General features: G+C 38.8%; 1 protein-coding gene across 3 annotated transcripts in view; it reads right to left on the bottom strand.

The window, feature by feature from the left end:
* LOC128656776 (uncharacterized) overlaps positions 1-16,416 on the bottom strand; it is a 93,491-nt gene that overhangs the window by 32,669 nt on the left and 44,406 nt on the right. Inside the window, exon 1 of one of the 3 annotated variants that reach the window (XR_008402059.1) lies at positions 9,754-9,876. The exons of 1 other annotated variant lie outside the window; for it this stretch is intronic. Coding sequence is in view for 1 of the 2 variants with exons in the window: in XM_053710920.1 (XP_053566895.1) it covers positions 9,754-9,845 (92 nt within the window). In the remaining variant the exon portion in view is untranslated. Of the gene's footprint in view, positions 1-9,753; positions 9,877-16,416 lie in introns of those variants that run through there. One more of the 3 variants, XM_053710920.1, reaches the window with a different exon arrangement.

The raw sequence follows: 16,416 nt of genomic DNA, 5'->3' as shown, positions 1-16,416 counted from the left end.
CTGGCCAAATGGGACAAGCTCAGGTACTATTATGTCTAGGGTGATTACATATTCCTGTGCACCCTTTTTTTGTTTTCAGTTTGTTTGGATTTGAAAGCTTGCATTGTGTGGCTGTTTTAGGGTCTCAGGTATTGGAGAGGACCTTGACGTGGTACCTGAGCTTGTCCCATTTGGCCAGATGCGGTGACTAACCTTTCCAGTTTTGCTTTTAAATCTTAGCTGAGAGCTTGCAAGTGAGTGCTTGGTTTTCTCTGTGTGTTGTATTAATTTGTTTTGTAATTTTCCCTATGGTTCTTGCACCCAGACCTGTCTGGGGTTAACTGCTTGTGGCTCTGGGGACAGCACAGCTTCCTGTGAGTGCCAGTGGCACCCAGGGCTGAGCATGTTGCAGGGTCATAGGATGTGTACCCGGTCCGGTATGAGAGTGCAGTTCCCTTCCGTGTTTTGTATATGTCTAGGGTGATAACATATTCCTGTGCACCCTTTTTTTGTTTTCAGTTTGTTTGGATTTGAAAGCTTGCATTGTGTGGCTGTTTTAGGGTCTCAGGTATTGGAGAGGACCTTGACGTGGTACCTGAGCTTGTCCCATTTGGTCCGGTCCGGTCCGGTATGAGAGTGCAGTTCCCTTCCGTGTTTTGTGTGTGTGTATGTATATGTATATATATATATATATATATATATATATATATATATATATATATATATATATACAGTATATTATTATAGGAAAATTAAATGGAGTTGTTCTCTAATACTACAACACCTTGAATAAAGTTTCCGTTACGTTATGGAAAAATTACTGAAAAGTAATAAAAGGTCTTGTTTTTGTTTTGTAATGCAAGGAAATTATATAGGAACACAATAACAGTTCAGACATATTGCATATATAACCTTTGTACTACTTGGCAACTCCTTGCAGTGCAGGTAAAAGAAAATTGTGTTCTGCTTACATTTATTGAATACAAAGGGTATGTAACAGTCTTGTGCTTCTAGGGTTGCCAGGTGTCCAGTATTCAACCAGAAAGTCCTGTATTTTAGCAGGCTATCCAGTAAAATCTTCACAAAAATACTTGACACTAAAAGGGATAGTCTACTTGAACATTTTTGTCCCCAGTTTTGCATAACCAACATGGTTATATTATAATATACTTACCTCTGTGATTACATTGTATCTAAGCCTCTGCAGACTGCCCCCTACATACAGTTGCAAGAAAAAGTATGTAAACCCTTTGGAATTATATGGATTTCTGCACAAATTGGTCATAAAATGTGATCTGATCATCATCTAAGTCACAACAATAGACAATCAAAGTCTGCTTAAACTAATAGCACACAAAGAATGAAATGTTGCCATGTTTTTATTGAACACACCATGTAAACATTCACAGTGCAGGTGGAAAAAGTATGTGAACCCTTGGATTTAATAACTGGTTGAACCTCCTTTGGCAGCAATAACTTCAACCAAACGTTTTCTGTAGTTGCAGATCAGACGTGCACAACGGTCAGGAGTAATTCTTGACCATTCCTCTTTACAGAACTGTTTCAGTTGAGCAATATTCTTGGGATGTCTGGTGTGAATCACTTTCTTGAGGTCATGCCACTGCATCTCAATCGGGTTGAGGTCAGGACTCTGACTGGGCCACTTCAGAAGGCGTATTTTCTTCTGTTTAAGCCATTCTGTTGTTGATTTACTTCTATGCTTTGGGTCATTGTCCTGTTGCAACACCCATCTTCTGTTGAGCTTCAGCTGGTAGACAGATGGCCTTAAGTTCTCCTGCAAAATGTCTTGATAAACTTGGGAATTCATTTTTCCTTCGATGATAGCAATCCGTCCAGGCCCTGATGCAGCAAAGCAGCCCCAAACCATGATGCCCCCACCACCATACTTCACAGTTGGGATGAGGTTTTGATGTTGGTGTGCTGTGCCTCTTTTTCGCCCCACATAGTGTTGTGTGTTTCTTCCAAACAACTCAACTTTGGTTTCATCTGTTCACAGAATATTTTGCCAGTACTGCTGTGGAACATCCAGGTGCTCTTGTGCAAACTTTAAGCGTGCAGCAATGTTTTGTTTGGACAGCAGTGGCTTCCTCTGTGGTATCCTCCCATGAAATCCATTCTTGTTTAGTGTTTTACGTATTGTAGATTCGCTAACAGGGATGTTAGCATTTGACAGTCACTTTTGTAAGTCTTTAGCTGACACTCTAGGATTCTTCTTCACCTCACTGAGCAGTCTGCGCTGTGCTCTTGCAGTCATCTTTACAGGACGGCCACTTCTAGGGAGAGTAGCAGCAGTGCCGAACTTTCTCCATTTATAGACAATTTGTCTTACCGTGGACTGATGAACAGCAAGGCTTTTGAAGATACTTTTATAACCCTTTCCAGCTTTATGCAAGTCAACAATTCTTAATCGTAGGTCTTCTGAGAGCTCTTTTGTGCGAGGCATCATTCACATCAGGCAATGCTTCTTGTGAAAAGCAAACCAAGAACTGGTGTGTGTTTTTTATAGGGCAGGGCAGCTGTAACCAACACCTCCAATCTCATCTCTTTGATTGGACTCCAGTTGGCTGACATCTCACTCCAATTAGCTCTTGGAGATGTCATTAGTCTAGGGGTTCACATACTTTTTCCACCTGCACTGTGAATGTTCACATGGTGTGTTCAATAAAAACATGGCAACATTTCATTCTTTGTGTGTTATTAGTTTAAGCAGACTCTGATTGTCTATTGTTGTGACTTAGATGATGATCAGATCCCATTTTATGACCAATTTGTGCAGAAATCCATATCATTCCAAAGGGTTCACATACTTTTTCTTGCAACTGTAAGTTCTTATGACAGACATGCATTTTAACCAATCAGTGCTGACTCATAAGTAACACAATGTTATCTATATGACACACATGAACTAACGCTGTCTAGCTGTGAAAAAACTGCCAAAATGCACTGAGAAAAGAGGCAGACTTAAACGGCTTAGAAATCAGTTTATGGGCCTACCTAGGTTTAGATTTAAACAAAGAATACCAAGAGAACAAATCAAATTTGGTGATAAAAGTAAAGTGGAAAGTTGTTTAAAATCGCATGGCCTGTCTGAATCATGAAAGTTTAATTTTGACTTGACTGTAAATGTCCAGTTTTTTAAAGTTTCTGGGCTGGATTACAAGTGGAGCACTATTTAATGCTGTCATTTGAGTGTTAACTGCGCTACAAATAAGCTTTTGCATGAGTCGGGTTGCACTCGTAATATGAGTTTAAAGTACAAAAATTTTGCTTGTGTTAACCTCTTCCCCCAAAGAAGTCAATGGAGCAAAAAAAAAACCTACAAGTGCACAAACCCAATCACATATTCTCAAGTGCGCTAATACGGCATGAAAATATTAATATTTCACATAGTTAAAATTTCTATTAAATATGAATATTGCAAAAATATACTTGTACAGGTTTTACTTTACTTGACAGTAAAGGGCTTCAATGCACTTATATATACAGTATGTCTATTTATGTGTACAAATGTATTTATTATTTTATATGTGTATATATGTCTGTAAATACATATATACACATTTACATACATATACACACATATAAACATACATTTATATATATATATACACGAAAATAAACATATTTAGAGATGTATATGTATGTATATCAATGTTAAAGCCCTTTTCCTGAGATCTCATATCTTCGATCCCTTATAATGTTTTTGTGCAATATTTAAAAAAATACAGCCAGTTTACGAGTTTTGAATTAGAGGCAATGTGGTGCTAACTTGCAGTTTATTCTCACCGCTCACTTACCTGCAGCGCTGGTATTACAGGTTTTTATAAACCCGGCGTTAAAAGACAAGAAGTGAGAAACTCAGTAATGCAGCCCCATTGATTCCTATGGGGAAATAAAAGTTATGTTTACACCTAACACCCTAACATGAACCCCGAGTCTAAACACCCGTAATCTTACACTTATTAACCCCTAATCTACCGCCCCCGACATTGCCGACACCTACATTATATTAATTAACCCCTAATCTGCCACTCCGGACATCGCCGCCACCTACATTATATTTATTAACCCCTAATCTGCCGCCCCCAACATCGTTGCCACCTACATTATATTTATTAACCCCTAATCTACCGCTCCAGACAATCTGGCCCTTAAAAGGATATGGTATATAAGAAGGTGATGGACTGGGTAGGACATAAAAGTGTATACTATGTGTGTGTAAATTTGTATGTGTGTGTATATACTGTCTGTAAATATATATGTTCATGTATATGTGTGTATGTATTTGTATGTATGTATGTGTTCACTGTGTCTTTCTAATGACAGTGAGAGTCCACAAATTCATTAATTTACCTATGGGAAACACTTCACTTGGCCACCAGGAGGAGTAAAACAAGAATTAAATAACAATCCCACTTCCTCTACCCTCCCAGTAGTTCTTTGCTTCGTGTCATGGAGGTTGGCCGAGAGAGGTGCTCTGCTGAAGTTCTGATTATTTTCCTCCAGATTGGATTGTTTCCTGCAATAGTGGATAGAGGATCTGTTAGTAGCCATATCATTTTCTTAGTAGAGTTTTGTGGAAAATTGGTTCTGGAAGTCACAGGGAAGTTCCCATGCCTCCTTCCAGTATATAGAAGCTATGCTTCCTTTCAGGCAAACGGTGTTAGTTACACTGATTTTCCTTTGTACTGCAGGTCCCTGTCAGATTAAAGGTTCAGCTGTCAGACCTGGAGGGTCAAAGAGTGCAGCACACAGAAGAAGCTACTGAAGACTTGTGACTGGTAAGTCCCTGATGACTCCTGGCTCCCTTCTATGGCTTGTTGCCTGTTCCATGGGGACACTGATTTCACAGGGGAATTGGGTCTAATGAGCCCAAGAGCTGCCAGTGAGGGTGGGAAGAATTTATAGTAGCCTAACACAATGTGGGCAGTATGTGCAGTAGCCTCACACAATTTATTGATCTTCTAAAGGAAGACATTTGTATATGAATGCTTGGGTGCACAGTAATTAGCAGCCGCAGTTTCCTATGCGCATAACAAAGGAGCCGTTGCACATTACATATGGGGCTATGTTTTTTCTTGCAATGGGTTACAGGTAGAGTCACTGTCCCACTTGCAGACCAGAGCGATCAGAACTTTTGAGCGCACACTATGAGCAGGCACCATTATTTGTGCTATTATAAAGCACGCTTCTTGGGGGGTGTTATGGTCACAGAGCGGAAGTTTGTGATTCCGTCATTAGCTGACGCATCTTCATTCCACTCAGTTTTCAGCATTGAGGCAAGCATTCCACAATGCAACAGATGTGGTGTACTCTCTGGGTTCTCAGGGAGGTGATAAGACACTGGGCAAGCATTGGGGGTGATTGCTGTTTAATATAGCAGACAGTTTATGGGCTATTTCCCAAGACTTTGGAGGATTCACAATCTAGTCTATCTTTAGAGGAAATCCTCCCTCTGGCATTAATGGACCCTAATAAATGTTCTGAGGGTGAACTATCATTGTCATGTACATTCACAGATAAGAATGTGGAGGCAGAGGATGTTACATTTCGGTTCAAACTTAAACACTTGAGATAGCAACTTAAGGATGTCCACCTTGGACATCCCTGAACCTAAACCTGCTGAGGTAACAAGGGTTCACAAATTAGAAATAGTTTTTTCAACCTAAGGTTAGATCCCCAGAGGTTTTTCCTATTCCTTACTTAATTATGGATATCATATCTAAAGAATGAGAGAAATCTGGAAATTCCTTTCACTCCTTCTCCAAAATTTAAGAAGATGTTTGCAGTCCCTGATTCTTATTTGGAGACCTGGAGTACCCAAGATGGTGCCATCTCCACTTTAGTTAAGTGTACTTCTATCCCCCTAGAGGATAGCAGGTCCTTTAAGGATCTCATCAACAGACAACTGGAGGGATACCTGAGAGGCATGTTCCTTCAAATGAGCTCACTCTTTTAGCCTGCTGCAGATATTGCGTCAGTCACTGTCGAGTCTCCTATGGAAGAGATTCAAGATTTCTACTCTCCAGGATCTCGGGAAGACCAGAGACATGAAGGGCCTTCCTAAAATGTTTAGAAGACCTCCTATCCATGGGAGTTATTGTCCCATCATTTATCATTTAGAGAGGGAAAGGAATTCTACTCAAATCTGTTTATAGTTCCCAAAAAGGAGGGATGAACCTGAAGTGTTGAACACATTTTTGAAGGTTCCTTTCCTCAAGATGGAAATGATCAGAACCATCCTCCCTCTCAGTGTAGGAGGGACAGTTCATGACCACCATAGATCTGAATGATGCTTATCTTCACCACCAGTGTCTTCTGTTTACCTTCCTGGATAACCTTTATACGTTTATTGCTCTTTTGGAATGGCTACTGCTCCAATAATTTTTACAAAAGTTCTAGGAGCTCTTCTTGCTGTAGTCAGACTACAGGGGATAGAAAAATGCACCTACTTATCTGGACGATATATTAGTTCAAGCTCCATCTTTACAATTGGCAAGATTTCACACGGAGAAACTACTTTGTTATCTTCGGACACATGGCTGGAAGGTGAACCTAGAAAAGAGTTCCTTCAACCCAAATACAAAAGTGAAATTTTTAGGAATCATCATAGACTAAGTCAGTATGAAGATTTTTCTTACAGAGCAGCAAATGGAGAAACTTTAGGCTGTCTGTCGCTTTCTTCAATCCATTCACTGCCCCTTGGTGGCTCAGTGTAAGGAGGTAGTAGGTCTTATGGTGGCGGCTTCGGATACTATGCCATTTGCTCGCTTTCATCTGAGAATTCTTCAGTTGTGTATGTTAGGTCAGTGGAAGAGAGACCACTCAGACCTGTCCCAGGTGATCTGCCTGGAACCTGTCCATCCTGGGAGATTGTTACAACAGATGCAACTCTGACAGGCTGGAGCGCTTGTTGCCCAGAGGAAGTGAAGCTTCCAATCAACATTCTGGAACTGAAGGCTATTTTTAACTCTCTGCAGTCGTGTTCCCAATTGCCTTCTGTACGTTTTAATTGATTCCAATTGGACAATATTACCACGGTGGCTTACATTAAACATCAGGGCAGAACGCGCAGTTCTCTGGCAATGAAGGAGGTCTCTTGCATACTTCAGAGGGCAGAGACTTATCATTGTCAGATATCAGCTATCCACATTCCAGGCATGGAGAATTGAGAAGCAGATTTCCTAAGCAGACAAACTCTTCACTCAGGGGAATGGTTTGTGAACCAGGAGGTGTTTCGAGAGATCACCCGCAGGTTGGGGGTGTCCACAGATAGATCTGATAGCCTCCTGTCTCAACTCCAAGCTTCCAAGGTACGGCTCAAGGTCAAGGGATCCTTGGGTAGAATTAGTGGATGCCTTAGCAGTACCGTGGTGTTTCAATCTAGTGTATATATTTCCACCAGTTGTTCTCCTTCCCCGAGTTATAGCTCGGATCAAACAAGAGGGGATTTCTTTGATTCTCATTGCTCCAGAGTGGCCACACAGGACTTGGTATGCAGATCTAGTTAGAATGTCCTCTGTTCCTCCTTGTATGTTGCCTCAGAGGTCAGACCTTCTTGAGCAAGGTTGTTTTTTCTACCAAAATCTAGACTCTCTGAATCTGACTGCAGTTCTAACTCTTAGTTCTAACTAAAAGAGGTTTCTCTGAAATGGTGATTTATTCCTTGGTGCAGGCAAGGAAGCCTGTAACCAGATGTATTTACCACAAGGTCTGGAGAACTTATTTATCATTGTGTGCAGAATGTGGATGACCCTGGCATAGGATAAATATTCTGCAGATTCTTCAATTTCTCCAGGACGGTTTGGAAAGGGCATTTCAGACAGTTTCTTCTCTTTACGTGTCAATCAACCCGATCAGGGGTGGACAAGTTAAGGAGCAACGGTCTTAAGACCGCTGCTTCTTAACTTATGTTTCCGGCAAGCCTAAAGGCTCGCACGGAAACAGCAGCATTCGCTACTTCTTAAATTGGCCCCTTAATCTTGTTCTTAGAGTTCTTCAACAGGCTCCATTTGAGCCTATGAGGCCTATTTATCAAATGTCTGTCGGACCTGATCCGACAGTGTGGATCAGGTCCGATAGACATCGCTGAATGCAGATAGCAATACGCAAATGGGCCGCCAGCAGGGAGGTGTCAATCAACCTGATCGTACTCGATCGGGTTGAATTGTGGCAATTCCTGTCCGCCTGCTCAGAGCAGGTGGACAGGGTTATGGAGCACCGTCAGTCATAGTCCTTATTCATCCTGCATTCTGGTAAGCGCAAAGGTCAGAAGGCCATCACCCTGCCTTTCTGGCTCAGAAGCTTGATTCCCATGGCATATGATGTAACCGGCCAACAGCCTCAATCTAGAATTAAAGCACATTCTACCTGTGCAGTGTCTTCCTCTTGGGCCTTCAAGAATGAGGCTTCAGTTGAACAAATCTACAAGGCTGCTACTTGGTCCTCATTGCACACTTTCACAAAGTTTTACAAATTTGACGTCTTTGCCTCAGCTGGGGCATCTTATGGGAGAAAGGTTATTCAAGCGGTGGAGACTAGTTCTTAGAACTGCCTTTCCTACCTTTCCCTCCCTATTCATTTGTGTCCTTCTCAGCTTGGGTATTCCCATAGGTAAATAAATTAATTGGTGGACTCTCACTGCCATTAGAAAGAAAAAATAATTTATGCTTACTTGATAAATTATTTTCTTTCTTGCTTGCTTTGCTTGTCAGTTCTGGATAGTGGACATTTGTAGAGAGATGAAAGACACCCTGACAAGGTATGTGTAAAGTTTTAATAGGATTACCTTTGTAGTTTTTGGGATTAAAGTATACAGAAAATTGACTAAACGTGTAAGACATGAGCAGACTGAGTTCAAGAACCAGTAGATCAAATGTGTAGTCAGGAACAAGGCTGGGATCAGGAACTAGAAAATCTATCCATAACAAGCAGGAATAGACTAAGGAGATCCAGCAGAATAGTCAAATACACAGTCCCAAAAGTCAGTAGCCTGATAATCAACAAGGGTGAGTCAACAGTGCAAAGGGTTAGGCATAAAATGTAATCTAGGAACTATTTTGAGGTCACTAAAGAAAGGGGGGGTCCGAGAACAACAACACTAGGATTATCACAGCAAAATAACTAGGCACCTCTTTTGGTAGTTTTCCACAGCAGAGTCATTTCTGATGCAAAAACTATAAATAGCTGCACTCTCAGACTCAAACTTGCTATGTGCACGTTGTCTAGCACTCCTGTAGCTGGGACTAGCACCATCTTCAGTGCACATTGGATCTTGAGTAGTGGTATGAATCGTGTTCTGACTGGAACACACACCATCTTTAGTGCCCTAATAGTGCTACAACCCACACTCTCCAGGCTAAAACTGAACAGGCTAAGGTAGCAGAATGCTTCGTGCCTGACAGTATGAAATATGTTAGTCCACTAAGGATCCAAATGCTCACCCCTAGTAAAAAGCATTTTAGTCCTATCACTTTGTAAGATAATAGAATATTGTTTTAGTAATAAATAAAGTCAGCAGACTAGATGTAATGTTATCATTTTCATGTACATAGGCCTCACTACCTCCATGTCCATATATAATCTGGTCCCTGATGGCTTCACCTGATCTTTTTTTCCTGGTCCCCATCTATATGCTTGAAATATTATTTAATCACATTTCTTACATTCTTAAAAAGGAAAAAACAGAGGCACCAAAATGACCTAGTACCACCATAACAGGTAATAATGCAAGTGTAACAAATAGCTGCTTACAAGCATGATGCATCCAATGGTGCTAGTGGAACGGGCTGGAACTTCTCAGTAGTCCAGCTCACTGAATCGAAGCAAGCAGCTGCACAGGTCATAGTGCTTCCAGAACACTCACAGTCGGTTCCTGTATGAAGATAAAAAAGGAGCCACCATAGCCCAGTACAGTTTTGGTTGAGCACAGTGTAATGTTAAGGTCACACTTACAGCATAAAAAGCACCTCCAGGTAGGATGGGACTTCTCAGCCACCCAACAGACTGAGCTCCAATGTCAAGCAGGTTTCACTCCAGTCCACAAGATATGGGATAACAAAATCCAAGTAGCAGCAAGTGTATATAATAAAAACAATTCTTTCTTTAAAAGCAACATGTTTCACAGCCTCCAAAGGGCTGTTTTTTTACTCATGCTACTGTACATTGTCTATTGTACAAAAAATACACTTGCTATTTAAAAGGTAACCAACCCTCTGATTGGTAGAATGTTAATCTGTATTATCTGTGTGCTGCGGCCTCATTAGGTTTGGCCACCATGGTAACAACAGGTAACTACAAATAAACAACAACATCTATACATATAAATACATATGAAAACTCTAATAAAAGTGGAACATAACCACAAGATTATCACCCTTCATGTAAATACATTGGTAGTGCATATATCCCTAAGTAAGTGAACATAAAAATACATCATATGGCTAGATGCAATCATAATAACGACACTATGAGAAATAATAGACTATTAATATCAAATAGGCAAAAACGGGGTGTAAGGATCAAACAGGAGTTCTATTTGCATGCTCTATCTGAATCATGAAAAAAAATTGTGTTTAGTGTCCCTTTAAGCCTCAAATCTTAAAGTTTCTATCTTCTTGTGAACCCTCATTATAACCCCTCTTTCTGATTTTATGAGCAAAAGGGACTATTTTAAAAAATAAAAATAATGTATTTAACATCTTGATCAGTAGATTTTTGAAGACTTTTCATTTGAATTCATCTTTTATTGATTAAAGGTGACAACTTGATCAAATGCATCTCCTGCCAGTTACTATTATCCCACCCTTTCCCTAAAAATATTATTAGTAATAGAAAGCTATATATGCTAATAATCCAGGTGGCAAAATCATAGTGATCTAAATGTTTAAAACATATACCAGTAAAAGCAAACAGTAATGTATTATAGTTCCCATCAAATTCTGTGCCAAAGCCTCAGGTATAAATACCAGCAGAAGTTCAATTAAGAAACCGATGTCTGGGTGGGGTGAAACATTGAAGAATTGCATTACTTTACCTTTGTCAAAGAAGGGTGTAATGTACATTTAATGATATAGCACTGGAGAAAACAATTTTAAAATCATCTATTAATTAAAAATACCTTAAGGATATATTTCAATATATATATATATATATATATATATATATATATATATATATATATATATATATATATATATATATATACTGTCTATACATGTAAAGCAAAAGCAAAGGCTCTATTTCGTTTAAAGGGAGTGATAGCAAAAATATTTCTGGAACTTGGGCAAAGTTCGCAGAAAACACCCAAGTCACTAAGGGGTACAATTGTGAAATAAAAGAAAACACCCCAGTCCTTAAGGGGTTAATCTTGTTAGATAAAAGTGGTGGTCTCTGATGCAAGTGTGCTTTTATGCTTTTTGCATTTTTGTATATAACTTTGAAGACATCCGTGCTCCGCAATCTTTGTTTTTAGCTCACAGCATTTTATTGCTGCTTCAGAAGCAATGGGTCCTGGTGGACGTGCACATAATATAAAAGTAAACATAAGAAAAAACTTTTTTGGTGTGCATGGATTCTGAATGGCAGTATCTACGGTGATTTACATCTATCCTAAAGGTCACGTTTGAGATGTTATATTTCTATGTGATTAATAGGGACGGACAAATGTGCTGAAAGTGTAATTTGTTTGGTAGAACAAAAATCCATTAAAATTCAGATTTTATTTCCGGTTTTCGAATGTTGCTTTTATTTTTGAATGTTCATAATTAGATTTAATAGCCACATTTGGAAGATATCAATTCGATTTTTTTTATTCAAATATTATATAATTCAAATTGAATTATTTGAAAAATCCTAATAGAATATTACATTTAAAGAAAGCATTAGAAATACTATTACATTAAACAAATGCTAGAATGTAGTGCAAACATTCGAAATTCTAAATGAGCGAACTAATGTGTTAAAATTCGTAAAATTTTTCGAATGTTGCAAAACATTCGCCAATCCCTAAATATTACATTCTGGTCCATACCGTATGCTATGTGCTGGGATTATTTACAGTATATTATAGATGTTTGATGGGCACAGAGGTAATACCTTTCCCGTGCACTGTTAATATAGGTTCACCTATTAAGGTTAATTATACTTAAACAAGAGGTGCTGTCACTAAATAATAAGTTATAAGAAAAAAACTTGTTCTCTCCCTTGAAGGAGGGAATTTTATTAAACATACTCTTTAATGAGCACTGAAAACAAATAAAAGTTTTTAATTGTTTTTCATATTTTGAAAAATAATATTTATATTATTTTTCATAATCTTCTGCGCATTATTTTTACAGAACTGGGCTTATCTGTGCTTTGGAGGCTGCCGCATCATTCTGATTCAATATGTGCGCATGTGTCACTTAAAGGGATAGGAAACCCTAACATTTTCTTTCATGATTTGGATAGAACAACTTTTCAAATTACTTCTTTTAACAAATTTCCTTTATTCTCTTGTTATCCTTTGATGAAAGAACAGCATTGCACTACTGGGAGCTAGCTGAACACATCTAGTTAGACAATCATAAGAGAAAAATGTTTGCAGGCACCAATCAGCAGCTAGCATCCACTAGGGTAGGATATGTGTATATTCTTTTTCAACAAGGGATACCAAGAAAACAAAGCACATTTGAAAATAGAAGTTAGTTTTAAAATTTCTTAAAATTACATGCTCTAACTGAATCATGCAAGTTTAATTTTGACTTTCCTATCCCTTTAAGTATGTATGTCCCATCTCATTGACTTCATAGTCTTGCAGTGCATTAATCTTGTGTGGCAAGATGTCTCAGCAGCATTCACCTTGGCTGTTTGACTTGGTCTGACCTGCCCTGTACCTGGCCACTAGCAAATATCCTGACCATTTTCTCAATAGGCTGTTTGTACCTGACTACTGTCTTTCCCAGCCACCTAATTTGACAATTAGACTAAAATATCTGTGAGTCATATATATATGAAACGTGGAACAGCTATGGGGGCAAAATTTGCCCCCTCCTATGCCAACCTGTATATGGGTTGGTGGGAGCTGTTCCACGTTTATGGACAGGAAAACTTTTTGTCAATACATCAAATTTTACAGGCGTTACATCGACGTTTGCTCTTTATCTGGGTAGGTACAGCTCAAGAAGCGGATGAGTTTGTTGCATCACTTAATGTAAATGGATATGGTTTGAGCTTCACACATGTCTGTGATCCTATCAAGATTCCTTATCTTGATCTTACACTCATAGGTGATTCATGCAACAGTCCCATCATTACTGAGCTCTACTCTAAACCAATCAAGTCTAATGCTCTTTTACATGCAAAAAGTTTGCATCCTAAGAGCACGGGTTTTGGTATGATAAAGGGTGAATTTATCAGATTGAAACGAAATTGTTCCAGTAATGACACCTTCTCGTCAGAGGGTGCCTTGCTGAAACAAAAATTCATTGAACGAGGATATGAAATATCCGTGATTGAAAAAGCTATATCTCAGGTACAAGCTTTGGACAGGTTGATCCTTTTAAAGGATAAACTTAGGTCTAGGTCTGACAAAGAAGTTACCAAAGAAGATAAAATAATTTTCAGTACAAAATACAGCAGACAGTATGATTCCATAATAAAAATTGTTAAACAGAATTTACCCATACTTTTGGGAGACAAACTTTTGAATCCCATTGTCAAAAGAGGTTTTCGTTTCGTCTCACGACGCAATCAAACGTTAGGAAACTGCCTGTCACCAAGCATGATCCACAACCAGGCTCAAAAAGACAATTGGTTGATGATCAAAGGTAATTTTAAATGTGGTAAAACCAACTGCAAGGATTGCGGTCATGCTATGGTTACTAAGCAGTTCCAATCTTGTGTCACCCAAAGAATGTACAATTTGGAACATTTTTCCAATTGTAGGAATAAATATGTTGTCTATCTGGTCATGTGTCAATCTTGTAACCTACAGTATGTAGGTATGACCACCAGGGAAGCCCGAGTGAGGATCAGGGAACACCTTAACGATATCTCCAACGTTATTCCTTGTTCAGTATTGGCGGAACATTTTATTGTTAAACATGACTGTAAGGTGGATACATTCAAATGGCTTGTGATTGAACAAATCCGCCATCCCCAAAGAGGGGGCAATCTGGATGAAATTCTTTCCAAAAGAGAAGCCTTTTGGATTTTTGTTCTGAGAACGAGAGTACCTTTAGGCTTTAATATTGATTCTGACATTATCAACGTCTGGACTTAGGATTCTAGATTTTTTTAGGTTGCACCGGTTGTCATAAAACAATTGCATAGCTTTAATCTGTCTAGATTAAAGTTATGCAATTGTTTTATGAGATTCTATCTAATATAGGTTGGTTTAGTGACACAGACAAACAGTACTTATTATAATTTTTTAGTCTTATTTTTTAATCTTTGGCCAGTTGCTGGGAAAATATGAGAGAGGGGGCTGACTCTAAGTTTAAGGTGAGAGAGGATTGAAGGGTGTTTATTCAATATTTAGTTTTCTTTATTCACCCTCTCTTTGACTCTATTAAAACTTGAGGACCCAGCTTTTCTCTTTTCCCACACACCGCAATATGAACATTGATTTAAGTAATTTTTCTTTGTATATATTGAAGAAAAGAATTTGGTGTTATTCAGTATTAGCATGTTTTTTGATGAGGGTATATATTAATACTATTACAAGCACACCAGGTGCTATATGAATATTGGTTTAAGAAACTTTTCTTCATATGTATTAAAGAAAACAATTTGTTGCTATTTATTGTTATTGTGTTCTTTGATGAGAGCATATATTAATATTTAGCATACAAGGTATTTGTATTGTTATGTTGTTTGTTGTTATTTGTAATGCCATCATGTTAATCACCATCAGTGCATCTCTTTTAGAGGTTAAAGATCCTGAGGGACAACACCTACCATCTGTCAGCAATTGTTCAATTAACGAATCAATCAGCATTGCACTTAGGGTATATACATGCTTAGCATTATATGGTACATAGGTCACAGATGAAGGTGTGAGCTGAAACGCGTCTGACCGTCCTTGCCTACATGTAGTTTGTTTTATATTTTATGTATTTTTTACCTTTCCATGTATTGACCGCAATAAAGGTGCTTTTGTTTTGTACCTTCTGCCTGAGACCCGCTTTTTGTATATACCGCTTAGTCATATATGTTGCCCTGCTGTTAGCCAGGACTTAAAGGGACAATAGTTAGAATTAAACTTTCAAGGTTCAGATAAAGTATGCAATGTTAAACAACTTTCAAATATACTTCTATTATTTAATGTGTTTTGCTTTCTTGGTATCCTTTGTTAAAAGCATACCTAGGTAGGTTCAAGAGCAGAGCAGTGCAGTATTAGGATCTAGCTGTTAATTGGTGGCTGCACATTTTTAATATATCAACAACGATTTCAACATTATATATCATTATAAATTCATATTATTTGCTTTCCGACTCCTCCCAGACTCTACTTCCTTATTCAACACAGTTTGACGTATAGAGCGGTCCTACCCGCTCTACGTATTTCTCAAGCGCAAACCCGCTAAAAAATGGACCTGCACATGCGCTAATATCTACTCTCTGCTGATAGAAACATAGGGGCCTATCTATCAAACTCCAAATGGAGTTTTATGCCCCGTGTTTCTGGCGAGCCTGCAGAAACAGCAGTTATGGAGCAGCGGTCACAAAGACCGCTGCTCCATAACCTGTCAGCCTGCTCTGAGCAGTGGGACAGACATCGCCGCAATTCAACCCGATTGAGTACGATCGGGTTGATTGACACCTCCCTGCTGGCGGCAAAAAAATACAAACTTGCCTGTGAAATAAAAATAAAACCTAAGCTAGCTACAATGTAACTATTAGTTATATTGTAGCTAGCGTAGGGTTTATTTTATAGATAAGTATTTAGATTTAAATAGGAATTCTTTAGTTATTAATAGTAGGTTATATTTAGATTTCTTTTAATTATATTTAAGTTAGGGGGTGTTAGGGTTAGACTTAGGTTTAGGGGTTAATAACTTTAGTACAGTGGCAGCGACGTTGGGGGCGGCAGATTAGGGGTTAATAAATGTAGGTAGGTGGCGGCGATTTCGGGGGCGGAAGATTAGGGGTTAATATTATTTAACTAGTGTTTGAGATGTGGGAGTGTGGTGGTTTAGGGGTTAATATGTTTATTATAGTGGCGGTGATGTCCAGAGCAGCGGATTAGGGGTTACCAAGTATAATGCAAGTTGTCGGCGAGGTCGGGGGCAGCATATTAGGGGTTAATAAGTGTAAGATTAGGGTTGTTTAGACTCGGGGTTCATGTTAGGGTGTTAGGTGCAAACATAAATTTTGTTTCCCCATAGGAATCAATGGGGCAGCTTTACGCTGCTTTTTTGCAGGTGTTAGGCT

The sequence above is a fragment of the Bombina bombina genome, chromosome 4 (genome assembly GCF_027579735.1).
Source record: "Bombina bombina isolate aBomBom1 chromosome 4, aBomBom1.pri, whole genome shotgun sequence".
Taxonomy (NCBI): domain Eukaryota; kingdom Metazoa; phylum Chordata; class Amphibia; order Anura; family Bombinatoridae; genus Bombina; species Bombina bombina.
Note: the sequence above shows the minus strand (reverse complement) of the source record. Positions and strands in the feature narration are given on the sequence as shown.